The sequence below is a fragment of the Dipodomys spectabilis genome, unplaced genomic scaffold (assembly GCF_019054845.1).
Source record: "Dipodomys spectabilis isolate Male_0828 unplaced genomic scaffold, ASM1905484v1 ptg000017l, whole genome shotgun sequence".
In the NCBI taxonomy this organism is placed as follows: Eukaryota; Metazoa; Chordata; class Mammalia; order Rodentia; family Heteromyidae; genus Dipodomys; species Dipodomys spectabilis.
Window position 1 is genome coordinate 19,720,236 of NW_024870694.1, and position 17,157 is coordinate 19,737,392.

The 17,157-nt window shown below is 39.4% G+C and overlaps 1 protein-coding gene across 1 annotated transcript in view; it reads left to right on the plus strand.

Annotated features, from left to right (window-relative positions):
• The window catches only part of Igf2bp2 (insulin like growth factor 2 mRNA binding protein 2), a 157,254-nt gene that overhangs the window by 104,448 nt on the left and 35,649 nt on the right, over positions 1-17,157 (plus strand). Inside the window, exons 3-4 of the mRNA XM_042670010.1 lie at positions 9,391-9,439; positions 10,492-10,543. Of these exons, the coding sequence (XP_042525944.1) occupies positions 9,391-9,439; positions 10,492-10,543 (101 nt within the window). The remainder of the gene's footprint in view (positions 1-9,390; positions 9,440-10,491; positions 10,544-17,157) is intronic.

Consider the following 17,157-nt stretch of genomic DNA (forward strand, 5'->3'; position numbering starts at 1 on the left):
CATCTAACACCTAGTCAGCGGAGGAGGTGGGATTTAAACTCTCTACTCTCCACTTGTCTGTTGTACTGAGGCAATAGTAATCTTTGGTAATAAAGAAACATGTTATCAGATATGGGGAGAATTACTGAGTTTATATTTGCTATTTTTTTCATTATAGTCTTTTGCTTTATTTACGGACTTTAGTATAAAGTAAAATGTTTGCATTTCTACAAGAATCGATTTGGCAACTACTGTTTAAAAATCAAACAGTCTCATACATACCCTTTACAAGTATCCATGGCTGGAAATTGTGCATTTTTCATTTTACAGCAAGAAATAAAGTACTCTCATTAATAATCAGAATAATCAAAGTGCAAGTAGATGAAAGAAAGACAATAATAGCACTTCTTAACTTCCGAAATTGCCTGGAAACTCTTTAGCTTGACTCCATAGTGACTATATAATATATAACATTAGTAGTTTTTCTTTCTTGTTCAATGATGTGTCCAGCCTGATAGTTACGTGATTACTTAATTAGGGCTTCTCAGATGAAGTTCATTCACATTTCCTAGGAAAACTAGCAAATGCTATCATGGATGTATCAGGACTAAAGCAGGGAATGAGAGGGGGCAAGGTGGGAAGGTATATCATGCTTCTGTTGAATAGCACTAATGCACACATTTATAAGGGTACATTACCGTTTGTATTTTCTCATACTTGTATGGGTTTGATAAAAGGCAAATAAGAGTGCAGGAGCTCATGATAGTACCAGGAGACCTAACCTTGTGAAGACCCAGGAGAGGGACTTCCTTATCCTCAATCATCGGCTAAGTCCCCGGGAAAGAAAAGGAAAGTACCCGGGCTGTATCCAGGGAAGGTAAAAGATGTCGGAAAAGAAATTAGAAGCAGTGGTAACAAGAGCCTCCTGCTACGACCAGTAGGTTGTTCACTACTGTCATATTCAGGTGTGCAGGTTCCTGTTGTTGGGTCCTGCGAGAGAGCCTGCCAGCTGATGGTACTAGCTTGAGAGGAGGTGCTGAAAACTCAAGAACCAAATGAAACAGATGACTGTCTTTGCAAGACAAGGAACATAGAAAAGGGTGTGAATTGGCAGCTGGCAGGAATCCTGTGTTTAAGTACCAGAAATGTTAACTCTGGCGTGAACATTCATTCATGCATCAGATTTACTAGAGAACTGTAATCAGAGATCGGAATCGGATGTGAATAGTTCAGGAAGGGTACTGCCTAGGAGCCTTGAGGTTCTCTTAGCACCACTGGAAAAATGTACTTGTGCAAAAGTCAAATTTCCCCAAAAAGTGGTCATAAATCAAATGTGTACGTTGGAAGTTATCTCCCAGTAATTTCCCTCAGTTTAGAATTCATTTTTTAAAGAATCTTAAAATATATCCTCAATAATATGGTATGTCCTTTCTTAAAATAAGACTGTTTTACTCTGTATTTGCGTGGTAAATTTGTTTTAAAATGGTTGATTTAAAAGGTAGATTTCTTTGTATTCACACCTCGAAACTTTTGCTCTAAGAGCTAATAATTTTATCAACACCTAATGGGTTGATTTTGTTGTTGTTGCTACAGTGCAATACCCAGGACAGCTAGCTTTATATGAGCTAAGGGTTCACTTAGCTCAAAGTTTGGAGTTTCATGGGCATGGCCTATACATTAATTTACTTTTTGGTGAGAACACTATTACATCACAGGAAGAGCAGTAGAGAGAGAGAGAGAGAGAGCACGTGCACAAGCAAGCAAGGAATTTCATGAGAATACCCAAGGATGCAGCCAGAAATAGCCTCATGTCCCGAATGACCTAAGGGCCTTCTAGTAAGCCTGGAAGACTGCCCAAGGCTCCACCACTTCCCAACAGCACTTTCAACATCACAATGGACTCACCCAAGCTAGAAGCTTTCTGAGGTGCCAAGAATATTCATTTGTTTGTTTTCTCTGCTTTCTGTGAAACACTCTTGCCTTCAATGAGGTCTCACTATGTATCCTCAGCTGGTCTCACATGTGCTTTGTGGACCAAAACTGGTCTCAAACTTGGTGATCTTTCTACCTCATCTTCTAAGTTCTGGAATGACAGGTAGGCACCACCACACCTGTCCACATTTAATTGTTTAATGCGAGAAGTTATTTTTTTCTGCTCCCTTCACCTTTTGATAAATAACTTTGTGGCATTAAAAAAAAATCCTTGCCCTTCTCTGTATGGAGTAAGTAAGCAGAAATCACTGTGGATTTTTGTTTGTTTTCTCCAGAGCAATCCTTCGTGTAGTAAAGGAAAGTCAAGCAGTTAAGTGCCAAAGGGCAGACCCTGAGTGTGGAGGAAAGCTTTCTGAACACAGTATAGGGAGCTGCTGTTCTACAGAGTCCTACTTGGCATTAACTCCCCATTGTGTTAGCAGCAGTGACTATCATATTGTAGAGTCTACAGGCTACCACATTATAAAGATATTTACTGCTCAGATATAGGTGTTTAGCTGGGCACCAGTGGCTCACACCTGTGATCCTAGCTACTCAGGAGGCTGAGATCTGAGAATTGTGGTTTGATGCCAGTCCAGGCAGGAAAGTCTGTGAGACTCTTACCTCTACAAAAAGAGCCAGAAGTGGAACTGTGGCTCAAGTGGTAGAGTACTGGCCTTGAGCACAAAAGCTCAGGGACAGTACCCAGGCCCCTGAGTTCAAGCCTCAAGACTAGAAAAGAGAAAAAGAAACAGGTCCTGTTTTACGACATTTGGCTTATTTCTGGTATCCCTTCCCCAAAATAAAAATTCCAAAAATAAGGCTGGAAAGGTGGCTCAGTGGTAGAGTGCTTGCCTTGCATGCATGAGGCCCTGGGTTCGATTCCTCGGCACCACATAAGCAGAAAAAGCCGGAAGTGGTGCTATGGCTCAAGTGGTAGAGTGCTAGCCTTGAGCTGAAGAGCTGAGGTACAGTGCCCAGGCCCAGAGTTCAGGCCCCACAACTGATTCCCCTCACCCCCCCCCAAAAAAAAATCCAAACGTAGGAAATAGGAAAAGGTAGAGCTATGGATCAAGCAAAATAGTGTAAAATACGTTCTACGGTTTTAGTAAAATTAAGTAGGAAGTTCTAATGACTGCTGAGGTCAATGTACCTCTCTTTTATACCATAGAATGTAGGCTACTGGTATGCAGCTTTGATTTGTTCAGTATTACATCTCAGTACCTAAAACAAATCCCTGGCTTGCAATAGATGCTTAGTGAATATTTATTAAATGAATCTAGAAAAGCTTATAGTTTAATCTTACAAGTCATCTTATTCTCCAAAATCAGTTAAAACATCAGTCAGCCTCTAGTCAAAGCATTTGGTATGGGTGGTTTGATTGTTTGAGCTGCTGGCCCGGAGGAGTGATGGGAATACTGTTTGATTTACCTGGTGAGAAGAAGCTCCTTTGTGAGGAAGGAGCATAGATGATTTGGCTAATCGGTGCCTGCTTTTCCTTGCGGCCTTGGCATTTGGGGATTTATTAGGGATGAATTTAGCCTCCCTTAGTCATCATGATGACTATAATGAAAAGGATCCATCTGGTGGGAAAGATCATAAAAGATCTGGTGGGAATAGTTCCTACTTTTCAAAAGTTAAATTGGTGTTGGCTTATCACTCAAAAACTAGAATGAAGGAAATCGGTTTGTTTGAAGGCCAGTCAGCATCTTCAATAAGCACATGTTCTTAGAGTTAGAAATCAGAGGGTGATACAGAATAGGCCAGGTAAAAAAAGAGGTAGCTGTCTATAGCAGATGCTCCTGCAGATGGTTGATGGCTAAGCACTGCTGTGTTACTGGTCCTGCTGGGGCTGAAGATGAAGAAAAAGGAAAAAGACACAGGTGGGGGTGGAGAGACAGGTCTGAGTATGGCTTGGAGAACTGAAGAGTGCTTTGAACACCAGTTGGCACAATGCTGAAAGGAGGGTATTGCACTGGCTATTTTTGACAAAGCATCTCACGTTTTTCTATACCTGTGTCAGCCTAAGCTGAAATCCTTGTGCTATCACTTGATGATAGTCAAGTGTCACTGCACCCCACCATTATGCTTCCCTCATGTTTGGGATATCAAACATGTATCACAGATCCCACACATGAAGAGATGGATTCCCCTAAACCTTATGCTCAAACAACAACAACAAAACAACATAAACCCTTGAACCCATGGTATCTCAGTCTCTGCCACTCAAGTAGTTAGGTACCTTGGCTAATCTTGAGATAATGAATTGAGAATCATAAATATAATTTGGTTTTGTTAACCAGGAGCTTGTTCACAGCAAAAATAAAAACATTAAAATTCTTTCATTTATTAAGTCTGCTTAGACCTTGAAAAGTAGAAGCAGGCATGCAGAGTTTTGGCTCACAAAGGCACAGCCTTAGTCTCAAAAATCTCACTTTCCTAGATGCAATGTGTCATGTATATTCAGCTGTACAAGGACTTCTGAGGGATTTGTATAGCTGTCTAGGATTCCACCCTTCCCTGTGACAATAGTCCTATTCCGGGAGAGCTCCCAAATTTGGTCTTGTCCCATAAGGCTTGACATTATCCAGTTGGGGCAGTGGAACAAATCCATGAATAGATGATTTCTTATATCCTTTCCCCCATGACGTTTGCCAGGTACCCCTTCTTGGAGGAGATATTTATGGTCAGAGTCTCCAGTGAGGTTGATACTGAGTGGAAAAATGAACATCCTTTCCTAAAATCCATTTCCTAGGATTTATCTATGGGGGCACATCTTCAAAACTCACTGAAATGAAATACATACTTGAAAGGTAAACTTTTGTTGGTGAATTAGAAAATCCAGACAGATATTTTAAGACCAAAGATTTAAATATATAAACTGTAAGTCAGAAATATCACTCCTTAGCTTTGGGACTCAGATAGGGGACTTCTTAAATTGCTTGGTTTATTTACCTGAAAAATATGGTTAATCAACCTATTTCATAAGGGAGTGATCAGGCCTAAATGAGATCCATATCCATATAAAAAATCCTAGTGATGGCTTAGGGACTTTCCTGTTTAAAACACTGAAGATCTGGGTATTGGTGGTTCATGCCTGTAATCCTGTACTCTAAAGGCTGAGACCTGAGGACTGACACTTGAAGCTAGCCCAGGCAGAAAAGTTCATGAGACTCATTATCACCAACTAATCAGCAAATTCTGGAAGTGGAGGTATGGCTCAAGTGGTAAAGCACCAGCCTTGAATGTAAATGGCTAAGGAACAGCACCCAGGCCCTGAGTTCAAGTCCCAGTACCAATACAAAACAAAAATCTATGAAGAATATTTTGAATCTATCTTGAAACTTCATTAAACTTCATCCAAAATATAAACTTATGGGAATGGGAAGAGGCAGCATTCAGCAAAGTCCATAGAAATGTTCTGGTGAAATTAGAGGCAAAACTGTGTTTTTTCATATTATCAAAAAAAAAAATAGTTGAGAAGCAAAGATAGTGGATAGGAGAGATTTTAAGTAGGGAATTGTACACAAACTTTCATAAAAGTGTCAAAATTTTCTTGTGCCAGGATTTTCTGACAATTTTCCTGAAGAGGTCTTTGACAAAAGAACAATATTTGCTGGGAAGGTGGCTCAGTGGTAGAGCGCTTGTCTTGCATGCCTGAGGCCCTGGGTTCGATTCCTCAGCACCACATAAGCAAAAAGAAAAAAAAAAGCCAGAAGTGGCGCTGTGTCTCAAGTGGTAGAGCACTAGCCTTGAGCTGAAGAGCTGAGAGACAGCGCCCAGGCCCAGAGTTCAGGCCCCACAATGGGACCCCCCCCCAAAAAAACCAATATTTATTTCTCCTTGAATAATGATTTATTTAGATTTTTAGTCTTTCAGTTCAAATAGTTGTGTTGCTTATCGTTATTCTAATAGTAGGGGCCCTTAGCTAGGTGCTAGTGGCTCATGCCTGTAATCCTAGCTCTCAAGAGGTTGAGATCTGAGGATTGTGGTTCAGAGCCAGCCTAACAAGAAAATTCCACGAGACTCTAATCACCAATTAATCCTCTTTCCCCCCACCTTTTTTTTTTTTTTTTGCCAGTCCTGGGTCTTGAACTCTAAGGGCCTGGGGGACTGTCCCTGAGCTTCTTTTGCTCAAGACTAGCACTCTACCACTTGAGCTACAGCACCACTAACACCCTTATCTGTTTATGTTGTCCTGAGGAATGGAATCCAGGGCTTCATGCATGCTAGGCAAGCACTCTACCACTAAGCCACATTTCCAGCCTGAAAAATAGCCTTAATACACTTTCTCCAAAAGATTTGTAGAATCTAGTTTGGGAATAAAGTAAGTACCTTAGTTGTCATTGAATGCAAATTGTACCTATTGTTCTTTAAACCAATAGAGGAATTCCTTTGCAGTATTGCCCAGGATTAAGCATCCAGCCTATCTTCTCACTTCTGATTGTCTAATCATCTTATTGACTTTACTCCTTTTCCTTTCTACTTCTTTCAACAGCAGTTAGGAATCTCTGAGGTTCCCTTCAAAAGGAAAACTGAAATTGTGTTACTCCTCCAAGAGTTAGGGTATTTTTATGAGCCAGTGGGCCCTTTGAGAGGGAAGGAGGAGATGAATGAATTACGAGGTCTTAGACTATTGCTTATTTTTTAATTCGAGATTTGTGTTTCCCCATCCCCAATGCATAGGTTGAAATCCTAATCCCCAAAGTGATGATCGATAAGAGGTAGGGCCTTTCTGTGTCTTGCTCTCCCTCACCCTCTTGCCCTCCACTATGGGATGATGCTCACTAGATGCTGCCACCTTCAGAACTCTAAGAAACAAATGTTGATTATTTATAAGCCACTCAGTTTACAGTGTTCGGTTATATCAGTACAAGTCCACTAAGGCATTTATTCACTCCTAGCTGTTCCCTTTGAATAGTAATCCTGACCCTGAACACTCAGAAGCATGAATTGTGAGGACTGCTTGGAGCTGTGGGTGTTTTGTAAGCATGAGTTAGAAAACAAAGGAAGCTACTAAATTCATTACTGTAATTCCCCTTTACCGGGGTCACTGTGATGTCTGACTTGTTTTATGTTTTGGTTCATAATACAGTTCCCAGTGTGTGAGCCTGTGTGTGATAGAGGGAGAGGGAGGAGGACTTCAATAGGTAGGTCGAGAATTGGACTTGGCTACCACCTGGGATTTATTTTCTTCCCCTTAGTAGCCCCAGGTCATAGTTGAATTCAGCACAAAATGTCCAGAACTTTCAAAGGGGAACTTTCAAACTAATAGGGATTGGGAAACATAAAATACCTCAACCATTCTGAACGTGAGGGGTATGGTAAAATCTGACTATTGAACTTGAAGGGAGTGAGGCTGGGAGCTCTTGTGGTTTCAGCTCTTGGAGTCAGTATTCCTACAGACAACACACTTTTCTGAGACACAGTAGTTTCCCTCCAAGATGAAGACCCTGTGTCACCTAATAAAGCTCAGAGTTTCTATGGGGGAAAAAATGGAAGTAGTTGGATCTAATCTCTCATTAAACCCCAAAGGACTTTCTCATAGAACCCTTCTGCCTCGGTTTCCCTTCTTGCCCACCATTTCCCTTGAAATGCTTAGATCTTTAGCCATTCTCATTTTCAAATGGAACCTAGGATCCTTATTAGCTGAGTTTCTACAATTCCTTTTAACTTGTTTTCTATGCATGCTCTTCCTGTTATTGTCAAGACTTAGGTTAAGGTTCTCAAGGCAGCAGATCAAACCTGTGCTTAATTAACCTTATGCCTGAAAACCAAGGTATTAATATTCTCACATGCAAGGGGATGTTTTGCTTTAAGAAAAAATAATGCAGTTTAAGTTTTTCATTTTCACAAAGATTGATCAAATTGGTAAATACGATTGTGTTTCCTCAGCTGGTTGCCCAGTTACTTTAGCAACAAATTCTATGATAACCAAAGTTTCTGTAGGCCCTTGAAATTAGTAATTATAGATATCATATTTCTCTCAGATTCACTCAGAACCTTTCTATTACATCTGAGCATCTACAGTGCAAATACAATAGCACTCACAGAGAGTAACTTGAAGCATTTGTATATGGAAAGGCCTTGAAAACTTGCAAGCTAATTACTGGCAGTCTAGAGGCCGGGCTTCTTGCCCTGTCCCACCTCATTTCAATATGAGAGCAGAAATTCTCTGAGTCTCATATAAACAAGGAAAATGCCAGAATATTTGTTCTGTTAAAGAGCATCTTTTGGCCAGGTGTCCATGGTTCATGCCTAACCACTCAGGAGGCCCAAATAGAAAAGACTATAGCAGCTTATCTCCAAAATAACCAATAAAAAACTAGGCTGAAGGTATGGTTCAAGTGATAGAGCACCAGCCTATCAAGCAAGCTGAGCAAGTACAAGGCCCTGAATTCAAATCACAATACTGGCAAAAAATGGTGTAGAATAGCTCACCCTTACCTAATTTTAGATGTTGATCTTTCAGTTAGAATGAGAGAAAAAAAAAATCCGAGCTATGCTCCTGTTGCCCTCTCTAAATGCCTAAGGTGTCTTGTCCTCTTTTTCCAGGATTTAGCATGTTCTTAAAAGATAAACATTTCTTTATTTTTATTTTTCAATCTAATTTGAATGCTTACATAAAATAGAAACAATGGAAATTACTCAGAGGCATTGGCCCAACAGTATGTGATAATGAGTACCTTTGAATGAAAATGTCCATACATAGGGAATGGTGAAATGGATACCAGGACAGTCATTGACACAAAATAGGAGTAAGTTCTCTGCCTACCCAGAGAAAGAGCTCCAGAACATTCCCACTCCAGAGGAAAATTAAAATGCAGAGATTGTGGAGAATATGCAAATGTTTCTATAGAGTATCTCTTTTTTGCGAGGGTAGGCGTGGTGTTAGGGTTTGAACTCAGGACCTTGTGCTTGCTCAGCTGGTGCTCTACCACTTGAGCCACCACTTCAGCCCTATAAATATTACTGTAGGAAACATTTTCATGAAGAAAACTGAAGTGTACACAAAAATAAAAAGGTTATTGTTGGTGTGTGTGTGTGTGAGAGAGAGGGAGATTTTCATGATCTTTGGAATGTGTTATAATTTTTTAACCTAATTTCATTAAAGCTAATGATAAGTGTTACTTGGCTTATGTTTGAACCTAGGTACCCTTTGGGCTATATGATAATTTAAATTCTAACCATTTTGGTCAGAAATCGAAAAGAAATCTGTATTTAATTATTGTTTCTTTAGCTTGTTAGAACTTCTTGAAATTTTTCCTCCAAGTAATTGAAAATCTTAGAACACAATGCTTGTGATCCATTGTAGGTAGTCTTCTGTAGGTGCCTGGAGAAAGCACAGTAAGAAAATGCACTCAGTTATGGTCTTTAGCCTATTTGGTTGAAGTTGGTGTCCTGCGTTAAGTGTTACTGATGGTGGTTTTGTTTTTACAGGAGCAGGAAAATTCAGATTCGAAACATCCCTCCTCACCTGCAGTGGGAGGTAAGCCCATGTCACTTTCTAAGAGATTTCCAAGACATTTTCTTCCTGTTCAGTTCACCTTCCTGGGTAGGAATTAGAGGCTTCTCAAAGCCTGGGCCACACCTACCCTCAGTGCATATATATATATATATATATATATATATATATATATATATATATATATGTCATGAGTTTGGGGCCTTATTTGTTCTTTCCATTGTACTGAATGTACTTAGATCTCTTCTAATCTGCTTTCTTAAATACCAGGCCACCAAGCACCAACAAACAAGTTGGGAAGCAAAATTTGTACCTGGTTGGTGGCTTTTATCACATGATTTGGCAAGAGATTTTATCTTTTCCAATTCTGATGGGGGATGGGGGATGGGAGACCAACAGCATAGAAAGTTCTTTGTTAGTCTGAGCAGGTTTATATGTTTTGATTTAGTTGCTATGACAGTTAAGATATATTTTCAGAGCTCTAAAACATCTTCTAAGATCACTATCTTAATGTAAAATAAGATAGACTGTGGGGAGAGGCCTTATTGCTTATTTAAGAACAGATTGCCCCATGTTTTATTCCCCAACTCAGAGGAAATCAAAATAGCCTTAAAGGAAACAAAATGTTTTATCTAATGTTTTCATTACTTTAAAAAAGAAACTTTTTTTTTTAATCATGGAAAGTTTCAAACATACCCATACCACTACTTTGTGAAACAAGCAGATCCCTGGAGGAAAGTTGAAGGAAGAACTGTTAAATCTCCCAAGGAGAAGTGAGCCTTGTACTCCATGGTGCTTTTCAAGAGTAGTTCCAACCATCACCATGAATGTGAATGTTCCCAGTTCCCAGTTCCAGTTCTGTGCTCTCACCTTAGTGAGTAGATTACTTAGGAGCCAATGAACAATGTCCTTGCACGTTCATGTTTATTCAGTTCTGTTGTCAGTGAAAACTTGAAATATCAATGATTAAATTGGCTGACCTTGTTTTACTTTATTTGCTGGAGGGAAATCACTGTGTCATTTTTTTGTGAGTATGATCTGTTCTTCCCTTCTGACACTGAAGCTTTCTTTAACAGGTATTGGATGGACTGTTGGCCCAGTATGGGACAGTGGAGAATGTGGAACAAGGTAATAAATGAGATCATCCTTAGTTTTAGAGGAATGTTACCTGTTATTTCTTATGGGCTAGGGTCCGCTCCAGGCAAAATAGTAAATTCATGTTCTTTTCTATGTGCTTCATGAGGAGGAGATCTCTCTCTCCCTCTCTTTCTCCCTCTCCCTCCCCCCTCATCCTCCTCTTCTCCCCTCTCTCCCTTCCCCTTCTCTTCTCTCCCCCTCTCCCCCTATCTCTTTCTTCCTCTCTCCCTCTTCCCCCTTTCCCTCTCCCTCATTACACACACACACACACACACACACACACACACACACACACACACACACGGAAAGAGAGAGAGAGATCTGTATACATCTGTATAGTTTGTCAAGGAATGTCATTTTCAGGTCATTTTTCTTACACTTTGCAATGTGCTGAAGCGTTGGGAAACTGTATGAGAAAGCTAGATTTCTAGTGTGTTTACCGATGAGTAGGACTCTTACGCTAAGACTCTCTTATAGTACTTTTGGAAATGCAGACCCTTAAATTTTTTTTTCTTTTGTGCTGGTCCTGGGGCTTAAACTCAAGTCCTAGGAGTTGTCCCTGAGCTTTTATGTGCAAGACTAGTGCTCTGCCACTTAAGCAACAGCTCTAGATAGGATTACAGGTGTGAGCCACTGGTGGAAAAGAGCTTAGGAATCAAACACTCCAAATGATTTTTGTGTGCTCTCAGGTTTGAGAAGTACCAGCATAGAAATAGTGCTATACATGCACAGAAAGCACTGTATTTCTTCCTGTTGTCCTATTTATTCCTCTAAAACACGGAGTACTATGATTTTTAGCAGGATGGAAAAATATGCCTAATGCTGATAGCTTGTATAGCTCCTTAAGAATCACAGAAAAACTGATCCCAAGATCTTGATATTAAAGACAATGTGATCAAGATTATTGTTGCCTTGACCTAAAAAAATCAAAGTGCAAATTCAGTCACTTGTTGTTGGCCCTTGGAAAAGTTATTCAACCTCACTGATGTAGTTTCCACATGTGCAAAATGGGGAGGATTATTTTTGCCCTTCTCTATCACTAAATAGTTGTGATACCTAAAGAGAACATGAGTAAGATATTTTAGATAGTAGAGTCTCACATAATCTTAGGGATTTTAAAGGTTCTCTTAGGAAAATTCATATGCAGTGTGTTTTATTTACCAGTATAATTAATACATTTTTTTTCTTTGTGCCAGAACTGGGGCTTGAACTCAGGGCTTCAAGCTCTCAGTCTTATCATTTAAGCCATGCCTGAACTTCCAACTCTTTTTTTGCTGGCAATATGGAGATTAAAGTCTCCTGGATTTGTTTGCTCCGGCTTGTTTGGATCCTTGATTGTCAGATCTCACTCAGCTTTCTAGTAGCTAGGATTATAGGTATGAACTACTTGCACCTGGCTATATAATAGTTTAAAAATAGTAATTATTCGGATGTTCTCTACTCCATGAACATTAAAATTATTATTATTTAGTTGCATGTTCTTGATTGCTCCTGGCCAAAGGAAAAAGAGGAAAGAGTTCAGAATGAAGATATAATTTACAAGGATTCAATCTATTAGTTCTTCTTTTCCTCAGCATGGAAAAGACACTATGATAATTGACCGTAGTAGACAAGGTGGCCTTCTAAACATGAGCCTATAAAAATTACTAATTTATGCCTTAACACTAGCTACTTAGAGACTGAGATCTGAGGATTGCAATTCGAAACCAGCCTAGTTAGGAAAGTCTGTGAGACTCTTACCTCCAATTAACCAGCAAAATGCAGGAAGTATAGGTGTGAGTCACTGTTATACATATTCATTAACTTACTTTTCAACTGACATTTCAAAATGCACATACTTAAGATAAAAATTATAGTTCACAGATGATATTAATATGGCTGCACAGATACAGAGAAAAAAGAAAAAGCTGTGGGTCAAGTATTAGAGCACTAGCTTTTTTTTTTTTTTTTGGTCTGGTCATGGGGCTTGAACTCTGGGCCTGGGCGCTGTCCCTCAGCTCTTTAGCTCAAGGCTAGTGCTCTACCACTTGAGCCACAGCACCACTTCCGGCTTTTTTCTTTTTTCTTATATGGTGCTGAGGAATCGTACCCAGGGCCTCAGGCATGCAAGGCAAGCGCTCTACCACTGAGCCACCTTCCCAGCCCCTAGACCACTAGCTTTGAGCAAGAAAAAGCTTAGGACAGTGCCCACTCCCTGAGATCAAGCTCCAGGACTGGCACCAAAAAAAGTTACTAGTTGAGCCCAGCATGGTGGTACATTCCTTTAATCTCAATAAATCAAGTGGTTCAGGCAAGCCGGGCACTGGTGACTCCTGCCTATAATCCTAGCTACTCAAGAGACTGAGATCTGAGGATCATGGTTTAAAGCCAGACCAGGCAGGAAAGGCAATGAGACTCTTAATCTGCAATAACTACCAGAAAACTAGAAGCAGTGATGTAGCTCAAAGTGGTAGAGTGCTAGTCTTGAGCAAAAGAGCTCGGGGACAGCGCCCAAGTTCAAGCTCCATGACTGACCAAAGAACAAACAAAAGAGTTTAAGGCAGGAGAATCACAAGTTCCAGGCTAGCTTGGGCTGTGTAGTATCTCCAACACCCCCCCCCCCAAATTACCTAGCTAAAAACATGTTACATATTTAGCACAGTACACTACACAAGGAAGACATATCCCAGATCCCAGTTCATAGCTCCTTGGTTCCCTGGGCCCTGGAAATTGCCTAATTAGTTTCTAGCGGCGTCACAGTTGTGAGGATAGAACTGTTGGACTATTTTGTTCTTTCTTTTTTTATTATTTTATTTTCTTTTATTTTTTTGTCAGTCATGGGATATGAACTCTGGGCCTGGGCGCTGTCCCTCAGCTCTTCAGTTCAAGGCTAGCACTCTCCATTTGAGCCACAGCACTACTTCCTGCTTTTTCTGCTTATGTGGTGCTGAGGAATTGAACCCAAGGCCTCATGCATACAAGTCAAGCACTCTACCACTGAGTCACATTCCCAGCTCTTACTTTGTTCTTTCATGAGTGATTCCTGATCATGCAGAATATTTTTCGACAGTGGTAGAAATACCATAGTTTTCATGTCCATTGAAATAAATTATGTGAATAAAGCTCAACTCATTCCTGAATCAAAACACTGCCTCATTTCCTGGAGATAAACATCACCGAAGAATAGGAAATATGACTATAAAGTGAGACCAAACCTTGAGAATCTGGGAGTTGTGGAAGATAACTTTATTCAGGAGGCTCAAGCACAGCCCTTCCTGGGAGCCAGAATCTGTAGCCTAGGGGCATCAAAAACAAAGGCTCTGCAATGTTCTGTGTGTCTTCACACGCAGAACACGGATTATTATGGGATAGACTTCCCCTGTTTTGGCCTGTGAGAGTGTCTGTGGATTAGAGAGCAGTGTGAAAGTTCCCTGGCAGTGGTTGGGGCTGGGCTGAGCATGGATAACATGGTAGCTTTTAGAGGCAGCTCCCGTCCCCTCTAAGGCAGATGCCATTTTGCAATTATTAGACAAATAGTATTTTTATCCCAAAACTTTTATTGTTTTGGTTGTCCCAAACCTGTTTGAGGTTTAAGACTTACAAAAATGATAACTAGTTTACCCAGGTGCCAATGGTTCTCATACCTGTAATCCTAGCTACTAGGGAGGCTGAGATCTGAGGCTTGCACTCCAAAGCCACCCCAAGCAGGAAAGTCCGTGAGACTCCTGTGCTCATTTGAGCTGAAGAACTCAGGGACAGTGCCCAGGCCCAGAGTTCAAGCCCTGTGACCAGCCAAAAAAAAAAAAAAAAAGCTCAAGGACAAAGCCTAGGACTGTCCTTCACCCCTCACCAAAAAAACAAGAAAAGTTTAAATTTCAGTTTTGAATTATGTGGAAGGTAGAGGCAATGGAATCCCTGAAGCTCAGGCATAGATAGAAGTTAAGAACCATTAGATTATTATTAAGGCTTTATTGCTATCTTGAAATGTAGCTTTCTTATGATTTTCTTAAATTATACTTAATAAATCTCTCAACAGTTTTGAAAAGAGAATTTGATCTAGTGCTTTCTCTTAGGGAAAAAATGATACTTTTAAAAGTTATATTTCCTGGTTTGAAAAGAAATAAATATTAATCTGGCTTTTTGAATTTACTTGAAATATCTGACTGTGAAAGAAATAGCAAGCAATTATCAACCAGGATAATCCAGCTCAAAAGAGTGATTCCTTATTGGCCAATCCTAGAGTCCGTGTGTTCTTTCATTTAGCCAAGTAATTGGAATTGTTAATTTTTATTGTTACAGTTACTAGATTTAGTTCATCCAGTCCATAAGGGAAAAAAATAGTTATATGCCTTTCCAACTTTGTCAAGGAATGTAACATTAAACTCTTTGTAAAAAGATGGACTCATTTCAAGAGAGAGCAATGTGGTGACTCTAGTTAATAGCAATATATCTACACTTGAAAATTGCTCAAAGTAATCTTTCAGTGTTCTTTTATAGACACACACTAAAAAGTAGTATGTGAGAAAATGCATATATATGCAAAATAACTTGAAGTAGCCATTCTGCAATGTGTATAATACCAAAACAAGTCATATTTATGTGCCATAAGTATATGCAATTTTTACTTGTCAGTCAAATTCTAATAACATTATATGTGTATATATACACAGTTGCTTTAAATGTAAATCATAACAATTAAAATTTATACTTATTAGAAGCCGAGTAAATTGAACCAAACTTTTATATAAGGCAGCAATTTGAAAATATACATTTAAAAACATCATGTTCTTTTTCCCAATTTTTGTCTTATATGATTTTATTTTTTTTTAATTTTTTATTGTAAAAATACTGTACAGAGGGGTTACAATTACATGGGCAAGACAATGAGTACATTTCTTAGCAAGCATTGTAGCCTCCTCCTTTGTTTCCCCTTCCCATCCCTTCCCATTGTCTCATATGATTTTAAACTATAAAAGTAATTCTACTGGGTGCCCATGGCTCATACCTAGCTACTCAGAAGGCTGAGATCTGAGGATCTTGGTTTGAAGCCAGTCCCAGCAGGAAAGTCTGTGAGACTCTTAGCTCCAATTAACCACCAGAAAACCAGAAATGACACTGTGAGTCCAAGTGGTAGAGTGCTAGCCTTGAGCAAAAAAGCTCAGGGCAGTGCCCAGGCCTTGAGTTCAAAACTCATGACAGAGGAGCACAAAATCAAATGTTTTTTGCAACAAAGATGATTTATAGCCACACTATTTAGTAGAATAGCAAATATTAGGAATAATACATTTGCTAGCTGCATAACAATTAGGTATTTTGCTCACTACAAATTTATGTAGACATTAAAATGAAAAATATAAAGAAAATGTGCATATACTTATGCTCATGTGAAATGTTTGTGAAAATACAGCTTTATAGTATATACAGTTGACTTGCAAATTACTATTAATAGAAGTGCAAAACAACTACAGAATTAGGGCAGTGTGATTTTTTTAGTGTGTTTTTCTCTTAAGGTTGCTATGTCTACCTAGAAACAGAGAAGATAGTTGTTTTTAAATGATAATGTCGTTTAAAAAATATTTTATTATCTTCAAGTAGTTATACAAAGGAGTTTCCATTCAACAAAGCAGTTTATAAATGCAGTGCATTTTGATCAATGTCACGCCTTTTAACGCTCTCACCCACCTCTCCTAACCTTATCCCTTCCCTCACTTTTCTAAATTTTTTAGGATACATATTGAATTTGTTTTGCCATTTTAACAAAGAGTTTATGTATATAATGCATCTTAATCTGTCATCCTTTCAACATTTTTACTTCCCTTTGACTTGCCCCTTCCCTTATTTTTCTTAATTTTGTATATACAATGAATTATTGACCATCCTTCCCCCTTTTGTTCTTCTACCCCTCTTTCTTAGCCCTTCCCCCTTGTAAGTACCCATTTTCTGGTACTTATTTTGTTGGGTTTTGCCTTAGTCTTCCTAAAAAATTATACTATTTGGGATTTCCAAAGAGTCTATTATACTTCAGTTTATTTACTTGTATCCACTAGCATACCATTCAGCATGTTTACTTATAGATTTATAGGCACATTTTAGCTACTACAAATGAAGGAAACCCTGCAGCCTGTTTCTAGTCTTTCCATTTCCTTATGAACGGTACAATATGATTTCTTCTGATGGATGAGTAGAGTCCCATTGTACATATGCCACATACACCATGGGTATATGAGGTCACAATGGGTCTGTGAGGTCACAGTGTGACATACATCATAACTGTCATGAGGTCATAATGGGTGGTGTCACATTGGCAATGTGAGGTTATAATCACTACGAGACCACAATGGATCAGTGATGTCACAGTGGGGGTCAGTAATATCTGAATGGCAATGAGACTTCACAATAGTCATAAAAATCCCAGTGAGAATAAATGTCACAATGGGTCTGCCTCAATAGGGATAGGAAGGAGCAGTGGTCATGAGGTCACAATGAGAGACTAGTGACATCACAATGGCAGTATGAGGGAGCAATGCTCACAATGTATATATGAGGTCACAATGGGTCTGTGATATCACAATGCCAATGTAAAGTCACACTCATGAGATCACACCATGTCTGTGATGTCACAATGC